General features: G+C 39.1%; 1 protein-coding gene across 1 annotated transcript in view; it reads right to left on the reverse strand.

Moving 5' to 3' along the window:
* The window catches only part of CA10 (carbonic anhydrase 10 (inactive)), a 107,803-nt gene extending 96,528 nt beyond the window's left edge, over positions 1-11,275 (reverse strand). The window contains exon 1 of the mRNA XM_089901818.1: positions 11,075-11,275. Within this exon, the coding sequence (XP_089757944.1) occupies positions 11,075-11,275 (201 nt within the window). The remainder of the gene's footprint in view (positions 1-11,074) is intronic.
* Between the last annotated feature and the right edge of the window lie 754 nt (positions 11,276-12,029).

Consider the following 12,029-nt stretch of genomic DNA (forward strand, 5'->3'; position numbering starts at 1 on the left):
AAGTGACCTGACTTGTCTAAGGTCATTCAGTGCATAGCTGGAGTAAGAGACCTGGGTTCAAATCCTAGCTCTTCTCCATATCAACCAAGTGATTGAAGGCAGGTTCTTTGACCTTTCCGACTTTCCTTTCCTCTTTGTAAAATGATGCTAATGAGTGCTACCTCACAAGAAACTTGTGAGGATTGGATGCAATAAGGCACTGAGCACAATGCTTGGAACATAGTACATGCTCAGTAAATGAAAGCTGATGGTAGTACTAATATTAGTACATTGTATCTTTATGTTTTATCTGCAAGTAGTTTGGACTAGATGAGCTCTAAGTGTTAAGCTGGCTAATAACTGACTTGTACAGCACCTGTACAGCACAACTGCTGTACAAGTCAGTTTTGTACTATAAAAGCAGTATCTCAGAAGTGCCTTTTTTTCTTTTTTGGACTGCACATCACTCTATAGTGTGTATACAGCTGGCATTATTACCCCTTATCACAGCTTAAAAGGTTAAGGAAGGCTAAGTGACTTGCCTATTTCTGCCCTTACTGAGATCACACAGCTAGTAATTGACAGAATAGGATCTTGAAGTCAGATCTGCTAAGTCAAAATGTTGCCCTCTGTCTGGTGGCCCTAGTGTCCATCTCCTAGGCCAATGTCCTTTCCCATGATGTGTTTGTCTCTGCTTCCCTGAAGCCCTCTTCCAGGCCAAGGCAATGACTGCTCTTGGAGACTGCTTCTAACAAGCTGATCCAATGAATTATCATGAAAGCAATCCTAGTCTTACCCTTTTACTGCTGATATAGGGATAGATTTATAGAGACTGACTCTGGCTGGTATTTGGTAATGGATAATTACCTTCACTTAATATATCTTAGGCTGCTTTGGCTAAATATTAACTGCCCAGAATTCTGCCCTTTCCAACCAATTCTGAGCATGAGCATGCCACAGGCAACTAAGTGACATAATTCATTTGAGGTGACCATAAATCTAAGATTTCCACTAGAAATGATGCAAAGAATTAATGGAACATGAAATCAAGTAAATGGAATTGAGTACAGTAATTAGTTCATATTTTAATCCTCAGTTCTGTTTATTATCCATTAACTGGTAAGCAATTAAGTTGGCACCATTGAAATGATTAGCTTTGTTTCAGCAAAAGTTTATCGATATGTCAGTGCAAATGAATCTGGTGGTTTTAAACGGCTTTATTTTGAATTGCATAGCAGCACATCCATGGAGCGGCTAGACATCTAATGATTTAATTTTGCAATATTGTTATCCAGATTACTTATATTTAATATTGCTGAGCTGTTCTGGATTGTTATTGGGAAGAGTTTGTGAGAGGACGGATTCAAACTGTAGAAAAGTATGGCTTATATCCTTGGGTTCTTAATGCAATAGTATGATTGCATTTTCCTATTGAGACCAAATGAAGGATCTTTAAGGCATTTCACTTTCTATTTTGGTCTTCCAAACTTTAATTTCCATACTTCTTGGAATTAGGCACTATAAAGGTTCTCACATCAGTGGTGTTCTTTTTGGACATTCAAGATTGCTCATGTTTGTGAAATAATCTGTTAATGTCTTTGCCTTTTTGAGGCTGATTGTCTAAATGCCCTTGTGATGGGGTTCTGCTCACTAAGGCAGGAAACCTGAATATCAGACTACACCTGCTCTACTGGGCAACAAAAACCAGATGACGTAAACTGGTCTTTTGAGTGTTGGGATTTGATATAATTACAATTTTTATTTAGAAAATTTTAAATCCCAAAGTAAGAGTCAGGAAACTTGGGTTCTGGTCCTAATTCTGCCACTGAATCTCGGTGACTCCAGGAAGGTCTCTTGTCCTTCCTGGCTCTAATTTTCCCTTTGTATGTAAGTGGGTGGGAAGAAATGACCTCAGTGGGGCCTCTAACACTGATACTTTAGATGGGGGCTTTGCCCAGGCTTCTTTCTAATAGCAGGTCTGTATCTTGAAGTGGGGATGTGATCTTTGGAGGAAACTCTACAAAAATTTTTTTAATTAAGTTTTTTTTTAAGATCTTATTTTATTATTTATTTCTTTATTATGTTTATTTTTGGCTGCGTCTGGTCTTAGTTGCGGCACATGGGATCTTCACTGAGACATGCGGGATCTTTTGATGCGGCGCGGGCTCTTTGTTGCAGTGTGTGGGCTTCTCTCTAGTTGTGGCCTGTGGGCTTCAGGGTGCGTGGGCTCTGTAGCTGTGTCACGTGGGTTTCAGAGCATGTGGGCTCTGTAGTTTGCAGCACGTATGCTCTCTAGTTGAGGACCACAAGCCAGTAGTTCTGGTGAGCAAGCTTATTTGCCCGGCGGCATGTGGGATCTTAGTTCCCTGACCAGGGATCAAACCTGCATCCCCTGCATTGTAATGCGGATTCTTTACCACTGGACCACAAGTGAAGTCCCGGAAATTCTAGAAATTTTAATGAACATTGACGTGGTCAGATTAGTAGTGAACAAGTCATTTTTTACTTTACATTTTCTTTTCCAATTGACTTTATTCCGGTAGCTTTGGAAATTGATAAAAAAATGTACCGCTAATCATTTCAACGGTACCAGCTTAACTGTTCACCAGTTGCTGGTTCACAGAAGTCTTAGAAGCAGTACCCATCCTCTAACTGCAGTGTCACTGGTTATTAAATAAAAGAAGATGCCATTCAACATTTGTAGAGTCATAACAGTGATGATCTCTATGATGACAGTTAGGTTCTACTGAACCCTGATCAAGTCCCAGTTAATGACTGTCTTTAATATTTTGTTTGTAATATAACACCTCCTTCCCTGCTTTAGACGGACACCAAGGGGGGAGATAAAAATCAAGTAAAGGAAGATGGTGGCTGTTATAATGCCACCCTAGCAGGACCAGATCAGAGTTATGATACAGGTTGGGATGGAATCAATGGGATAATGAGCTGATCTCAACAATTTGTCTTCAAATGCAATGACTTCTCTCTTAGGCAGCCCCAAAGTGTTCATCTAAAATGGTAATCCAGGAAGCTGCTGACTGGACTGGGCTGTCCTTTTCCAGAAGAAAATATAAAAATGTCCAAAGGGAAAAGTGCCTATCCTTAGACCAGAGTCATCATCTCTTTGCTGGTATCATCATAATCTGCTCTACCACTAGGCTTCTGACCTCTGTTTGCTTTACTTCTTAAAGGTCAGTTTGTTCACTCTGAGTGGGACTGGCTCCTGGATTCCAGAGCTTTGGCTTCTAGTATTGGCAAAGACAAGTTCCCTGATCTGATCCTGGGAGTAATTCCAGGGTTAAAATGAGGAATCTAAATGAATTTTTCTAGCACACCACTTATCAATTGTTCCATTACTCCTCCCAGGTACACTGAAAATTCACTTACCTTATATTTGTAAATAATTTGACATTAACACTTAGAAATTCTGTTAATAATGCCATCAACTTTATTAGGTTTGTCATTATGACAACCGAATTTAGTTTATGACATACTGGGCATAATTTAGACTCTCTGAAAGCTACAGTCTTTTAAATGATATTCATTTACTCATTCAATCTACCAAGTGCCTATCACATGTATGTTATATTAAAAAACACAACCTACTCTGTGGCTGCAGGGAGTTAACAGTCTGTTTGGGAAGATGGGATCTTCCACTAGATTGAAGGCTCCTTAAAGGCGGGCTCTGCAGCCTACAGGTCTTCGAATTTCCCCACTGGACTAGGGCCCAGAGTAGGTAAACAATGATTATTGTGGGGTTTATGGATAAACATTAGCCTGTGGTAAGCAATGTTATGTATCAGAAGACCTGAATTAAATCCAGCCTCAATCACTTATTGTCAGGATGGTCTTGGGCCTTAGTTTCCCCAGGTATAAAGGGGATAATATTAAGGGTAACCTCACTGAGCTAGTGTTTAGTGATTAAATCAGAGAATTTATGTCAATGTGCTTTGGAATTCATTCAAAGTAAAAGCCAAAGTCCGTACAAAATCCATGCAAAGGGATAATGATCTGCAGCAGCTCCCGGCCCTACTCTTCTGTCTCTGACCTCTCACACTTGATCACTTACACATGAGCTCCTGGTCTTCCTAGAACACTCAAGCTTTCTCCCACTTCAAAGCTATGGAATTGGTTGTTGCCTCTGCCTAGAATGTCCTTTCCCTAGACATCCCCATGGCAACCTCACAAATGTCATGCTCTCAACAAGGTCTACACTGACCACCATATTTATACTTGTAACTCACTACCTCCACTCCTCATCCTCTGATCTCCCTTACTCTGATCTATTTCTTTTCCCATAGCATTTATCATACTCTAACTTAACATAGAAATTTACTCATTTATTATGTTATTTATTATTTGTCTACCCCCACTAGAGTTAATTACCTTACAGGTAGGATTTTTACCAATTTAATTCACTGTAGCACATGGTAGACTCTCAATTAATATTTGTTAACTAAATGAATGAATGAAAGAAAATCACAAAGCATGTAAACAGTGACTGGGTATTAGCAGTGAAATTCTGTAGCCACCTATGGGTGTGACTGAATAAGTTCTGGATTGCACTGCACAGTAATTGATTTGAGTCCGTGCCTTGTCCCTCCAATGGAAATACAATTCCTCCAAGGTGACACTTAACTGTTCAATCCCTTTCTGTTCTTTACCACATTTAGAATAGGGCTAGGTTAGTACCTCGCCTCAAAGCATACCTCTTTCTCAGAGAAAGCCCAGAACTTCTCTTAGTGGTTACTGTGAACTAAATCACTCTTTCTTTCTTCCAGTTTCTAATGGAATTTGATGGTTTGGACAGCCTTTATTAAAACACTTCAATTTAAATGAGGCTATATATATAATAATCCCTATATAGTCAATGAATGCAACACACCCAAAATTCCAGGGAAAAAAGCCTATAAATTTCCAATTACTAAAACACCAATAGTAGATTAAGTTATTTATTCAGTGATTGAATGATTAATTCCACAAACATCAATTAAGAAGCACCTACTGTATGTTAGGCACTGTGCTAGTTGCATGATGTAGAAAGATGAATAGCAAAAAGTCTCTGTCCTTGAAGGGATTACCAAGATTATTTATTCCTTAATTCAGCAAACATTTATTGACTCTGCTGTCATGTGCCAATGTACAAGGTTCTGGGAATACAGTAATGATCAAGATAAAATTCCTATCAACAAGAAATGTGGTTCCAGAAGTGAGAGTAAACAGTTATAAAATCTATAGCAATGGGTAATTTAATCGATTGGGGTCAGCAAAATTTTTCTCTAAAAGGCCAGGTAGTAAATATTTTGGCTTTTGCAAGCCACATGTGGTCTCTGTTGCATATTCTTCTCTTTAAAAAACAATCCTTTAAAAATGTAATCCATCCTTAGCTCCTTGGCTGAATTTGGCCTACAGTCTACAGTTTGTGGACTCCTGTAGTAGATGAATATACAGGATTCTCTGGAAGTCAAAAGGAGGCAGCAACACTTTACTGGCTGGGAGGAGGGAAGAGGACTTGGAAAGAAAAACCAAGTGGGCTGTGCTGGATATATGGGGAGGAAGGTGGAGCTAGTATTCAGGGTACAGGGAACAGCATTCCCATGGCACTCAAGTAGCTCTTCTATGTGTATTACTCATGTATCTGTTATTTTTGAATATCCCAATTCTCATTCCCCCTCAAATCCCCAATTGTGCCAACAGAGCATCTCTACCAGGAGGTCCCAGCCTCCTGCAAGGTGCTAATTAGATTTCCGGAGTACCTCCCCCCAAAACTATTCAGTGCCTCATGGGGCCCTGGTTCTCAGTCATGTGTTCCTCAGCACTTTCATACCCTTGCACACTTCAGGACGATTTGGTGTTAGTTGCTTATTCCTACAAATTTGTGTTACTTTGGTGAAACCGGTCTCTCAGAGATGCAAATAACTGATTCCTTGAAGAGGACGAGGCCTGCAGTTTCTGTTGTTTAGTCTCAGTTGTTTGCGCTGAGATAACTGTTTTCTCTTCTGATTTAGAGCCACTAAAAATACATATATTCTACATGGGACTTTTATTTCCCCTTTTAATTAAACAAATATTATCTACATAGCAACAGCTATGGACTTTTTCCTCCCTCAAATGTGTTTAAACAGAATCAAGATTCAAGAGGCTGAGACTTGAGAAGTTGATGTATTTCTACCCAACCTTCATAGGGAGCAGCAATTGTGTCAGGTCACACAGCTATTCATCCATCCTCTCCTTAATACAATCCAGAGAGAGTTATTTCATAGTTCCCTTTCCAGAACAATCCTCAAGTATAACCCATATTATGTTGTATTATAAACATATGTAAACCTCAATAGACTGTATGCTTCTCTGGACAGGAGCTGGGTTTTGAGCTCAGCACACAGCAGAAGCACACTAGCCATGTGAAGAGTGGGTAAAATAAACAGGAGAATCTGGCCACAGGTATTCCATGAAGTAGCTGGTGCAATTCTCAGTGTACCCCCTTAACCCTTTGAAGTGAAGAACTTAAGGAAGGTTTTCAAAATGAATACTTCCAATTTCCCCAAATAAGAAAGATTCTTCTTATCTAGACTCACTACTGCAACTTAATCCATGGGCATGATTCTTTTCAAATATTATCTTTTTCCTGGTTAATATATTTTTTTCTTTTCATTAATACCCTACTTTGTATTGGACATTAATCTAACCACTCAGACACGATTAGCAAGCTAAATATCTTACTTATTAAAAACGGTTAATTTTCCCATCTTAAAAAAATCGAGATGTTTGAATCTCTGAATATGCTCATTTATCACCAATCCCTGACAATGCATCCAGGAGTTCTTATGTAGGACATGAATAATTTTTATAAAAACACAGTTGCTGACTGTGTCGTACATCCACACAGCTTTATAAAACAAAGCAAATAATGACCATCAATTACAATAACCTCACTAGACAAGACTGCAATTAATCTACAGCTCTTCAGATAACGACTGCTGCCCTGTGCCAAGGAAAATGCCCGGCATTAACTGGCTTATTGTGATCAGCAATGATAGATGGGGCAGATGGCAATGTGATTATTCATTGTCAACACAATAAACAAATGCTTTGCAGCTGAAATGTTTACCTAGGTCCTCTCAGAGGATAGCTCAAAATAGAGAACAAAGGCAGCTCTGAAAATAGCTCAAAATAAAAATAAACAGTTAATCTATGGATGAAATATACTTACTTAACTGGGGCTAACCCTTAGTAGAATCTATCTGGAAAATATTTTCCCTAAGGAGATCATGGGTTGAGTAGAGTTTTGGCATTAGAAGGTACAATAAAGCCCATAGCTCACTTGCTTGTTAGGATGAGTCACTTTTATGAAGTCCTCAAATTCCATTCCATGCTTAATAATTCCAGTGATGAGAATTCATTGTTTTCAGAGGCAGACACATTCCATAGATAGATAACGCTCATTGTTAGAACATATATTTAGCTGACTGCCATCTCTCTGGAATTTTGGACAATTGACCCTAGGTTTTCCTCTCATCCCACATAGAAGATATTAAACTCTTCTTGCTCACTAAAGCCCTTTATTTATTTTTATTAATTAATTATTTTAAAACATCTTTATTGGAGTATAATTGCTTTTCAATGTTGCGTTAGTTTCTGCTGTATAATAAAGTGAATCAGCTATATGTATACATATAGCCCCATATCCTCTCCCTCTTGCATCTCCCTCCCACCTTCCCTATCCCACCCCTCTGGGTGGTCACAGAGCATCACCGAATTGATCTCCCAGGGCTAAATGCAAGCATACCTTGTTTTGTTGCACTTTCTTGTACTGTGCAGATACTGTGTTCTTCACAAATTAAAGTTTTGCAGCCACCCTGCATTGAGCAAGTCTCTTAGTGCCATTTTTCCAATAGCATTTTCTTGCTTGTGTCTCTGTGTCATATTTTGGTAATTCTCACAATATTTCAAATTTTTCATTATTATTATATTTGTAAAGGTGATCTGTGATCAGTTCTTTGATGTTACTACTGTGAGTCACTGAAGACTCAGATGATGGTTAGCATTTTTTAGCAATAAAGTATTTTTAAATTAAGGTATGCACAATGTTCTTTTAGATATAGTTATAGCTATTAGTTATAGCTATTGCACACTTACTGTAGTATAGTATAAACATAACTTTGATATGCACTGGGAAATAAAATTCACGTGACTTGCTTTATTGTGATATTCGCTTTATTACAGTGGCCTGGAACCTGCAATATCTTTGAGGTATCTCAAAAATCAATGCCTATCCAACTCTTTCCGCATGACATGTTTTGGTGCTTTTTTTGCACCTAAACCCACACCAGTTTTTAGACCACTCATACTCAGGGGCTCAGAAAGAAATGTGATATATCTGATGTGGTGTACTCAGAGCAAAGTGTAACTATTTGTGCTGAGGCTGAATGTCAATTTTTCCTTGGAGCAGGGGACGTGTGTGTGGCTGCTCTGCTTGGGAAGCTGTTCTCCAAACACCATTAGTCTAGATAGCACCCCAGCTTTGCCATGTCCAGGGGGCAATTACTTCCGGTGCGCCTTTTAAAATTTTGTGCAGGATGGCTTTGTTGATTAAGTCCTCCTTCTTTAGAAAACTGGGATAATTCAGGCAGAAACTGAGCTGAAATTGACACAGTGGTCACTAACCAAATTCTCTCGCAAAAGTTTTTACAAATGCACGTTCCTGGACCACTTCTCTGCAGACTAATTCAGCTGCTTCCGGAGGATTCAAATGTAAATATTTTGGCAATTTTCCCCAGTTAATTCTAATTCGCAACTCTGTTTAAATGCTTTTTTCAATGAGAACACTTAATAATGTACTACGGAGGGAGTGCTTCACAAACCTAATATTCATACTCTCCTGGGAGCTTTAAAAATGCAGGTTCTTTGGAGCAGCTGATACCTGTGGTCTGGGGTAGGTCTAGGAAAATTAATACATCAAGATCAAATTGTTATATGTTTCCCTTAAGGGTTTTGGAAGCCCTCATTTACTCCAAAATTGTAGTTTATATACAAGTTACAAAGCACCCTTATTACATATTGAAGAAACAAGCAACTTTAGGAAATTCTACAAGGTAAACGTTTTAGCCTGGTGACCATCTATATTTTTTCACTCATTCATTTAATAAATTCATTCATAAATTCATTTTTATTCTGAGACAATATTGTGATAGGCACTGGAATTTAATAGTTCAGTAGGGGAGAAAAACAAAGAAATAACAGCAAATAAACGTCAGTCAACAAAGAAAATTAATACAAATCTTAAAATAACGTATTTAAAAAGGAAGAGTTTATCTAATTTTAAATAGTCTCTAATTCAGACTGGCAGTCCCCCAGTCATTCTCAGTTCATGAGTTTTTGCCCTGCTTTCATCATATTCCCTGCTATATGTTAGTTCAGGATCTGTAACTCTTTAGAATTTCCCATTACATTCTCATGTCTCTTTGGCAGACATCCCTAATCATCCCCAGCTTTTTTTTCCCTACAGATTCAGGAAGGAGACTCATATGCCTGCTCAACCCGGTCCTCTATGCAGCCATTACTAATAGACCACAGATGAAATCCACGTGCAGCTTCCCCCATGCACAGTGCCTTGACACACCTTGGTGACTTTGCTGTTCCTCATTTCCAGCTTTATCTTTGTTGCCTATCAAATATTGAGTACTTCTAGTGATCCTTACATCTTTAATCCCACTTAATTTTCAAAACAACCTGGAGAGGTATATAAACTCAGCCTTAGAAGGATCAAGTAACCATCTCAAGGTCACACAGTTACTGTGTATCACAGCAGGAGGTACAAACTCAGGTTCTTTGATGCCAAAGCTGATGTTCTGAAACTTGTTCTGCATTGCTTCTCTTCTCAGCCCAGTTCAAAGGGCACCTCCTCTGTGAAACTTCTCCTGCACGCTTCAAGGAAAATTTGTCACTTCTTCCTTAGAGTTGGCCAAGGCCTTTGTACATCTCCATTACAGCATGGCATTATACTTTAATGATTTGAATATAGTATTCTTTGAGCTCCTCTGTGGTAGGAACTATGTCTTTATATATATATATATATATATATATATATATATATATATATATATATATATATATATATATATCCGTATCCCTGGTAACTAGCACAGTGCCTAGGTAGGTTCTCAGTTGATGCATTTTGAATGATCATTAAAATCTGGCCACTGGACTCATTCAGCTGTGGATCTCTTTCTCAGTGTGTGGCCTTACTATATTAAAAACAATGCCAGGTTTAAACATGATCTTGATTAAAAATATTAAAAAGACCAAGCCAATAGTGAAATACATACTTCTGTTATTTGAAGGCCTTCTTGACATCAGTTATTGAGGACTCTTAAACAGAAACCTAGTTACAAGATATTTAGCATATAAGGACACCTGACCTTTAGTTGATAACCACCCTCAAGTATAAGGGAGGTAGAAGAGGTCAAATTAACTACACCCTGCTTATCAAGTGTCATATGTCATAGCACACATGATATTTGTTTAAATTGTGGCTCTTGTCCTATAACTGAAGGTGTGGTTTGGCTCACTGATGTGGCCTGAGTTCTGTCTGGGCTGATGATAGACACAGTGACACTCACCATTAATGGCGGCACATTCTGCAGAAACTCAGACTATTTAGTTCCCTGACATTTATTTCGCTATACGTAATAGTTTTGTGCAAATAAGACCCATTCTGCCAGAAAGGAGAATTATGGAATCTATGCAAACATATGTGACATATAGGGGGCTGATTGCATAGATTGCATAGATAGGTGTAAATGAAGATGTACATGTAAGGTGAGGGTTTAGGGTTGAAATAATGATCTGGCGATATCTTAGGGCATTAGTCACAATAGAGCTGTCTCTCAATGTCTCAGGAGGAAATATCAAGTTTCACTGTGGTCTTCCCTGGAAAACACTGGAAGCTCATTATAAACTTCTATGTCAACTTGCAAAAGACAGATGGAGAAAGGAGGCACAGACCTCCTTATTTCATAGATACAAGAGCAGTCTTTCCATCTGTCATCACAACTTGGATATAAATAAGCACCAAATCTTATTAATTGGCACTTACCCGTAGTACTTCAATAACCTCACATACCTCCCCAGAGAAGGCTTGTCCGTTGAGGAGGTGCTCTGACCCTTGGCTATCCTCACTACCAAAGTGTAGCCGGACCTCCTCCAGCCGGTGGCTGTATGTCATGGGCCCTCCTGATACGTTGACCAAGTGCTCCTTGTCCAGGCGCAGGGACACATGTCTTCCAGTGTTGTACATGGTCCCACTGACCTGCAAGGCAATGAGCAACAGGTCAAACAAGGCTCTCCTCCTTCCATTTCTCACAATTTCTCACTCAACCCAGCATGGTGCTTAGACCAATGCCTTTTGCTTCCTTTTGATAGGAAGACACTAGGCTAATTCCACATGTGGAGTAGGGAGTGACGGCCTCCCCAGAGAGCATTTCTGCCCTACCTGGCATCTATGGTACTTTCTGTGAGTCATAAGCCACATTATCATTTAGGAATCTGAGGTAGGAACTCAAAGGAAACCTCATCAACTGTGACTAATATTTTGGACATTGCACTTATAAAGAATTAACTTGTCTTCTTACCATAAATATTTGGAATGTAAAGATGCTGCAAAAGTTAAAATCTCAGGTGTGAGAAATTGGAGAAAGCAGTTAGTAAGGATGAGATGCTACAAAGGCCCAAAGAGAGACAAGTAAGCTAAAATGAGTGAATAGGAGCAAACGTTAGGGGGAGACTGAGGCTTAGGTTTGTAGTCTCAAGCATTCAGTATGGTGTGTGTTGGTTTAGGTCCTTCTCTAACTCCTACAACCAGACACTGCAAAGAGTCAGAGCTCTGATACTTTCTTGCAGTTTGTGGCCTCAGTGCTGAGCTAAAGAGATTCATATAAGTTTCCCATTTCACAGACTTCCTATTCCATCTTGCTTCAGCCCCTGCCAGCTGAACCTTACTGCTTGGGGTTTCTTTCCCTCCTTTTCTCTTGAACTTGATGCTCAGCTTCATT

Source organism: Delphinapterus leucas, chromosome 19, assembly GCF_059928025.1.
Source record: "Delphinapterus leucas isolate spDelLeu-1000000601 "Yukka" chromosome 19, BTC_Dleu_Yukka2, whole genome shotgun sequence".
NCBI classification, from domain to species: Eukaryota; Metazoa; Chordata; class Mammalia; order Artiodactyla; family Monodontidae; genus Delphinapterus; species Delphinapterus leucas.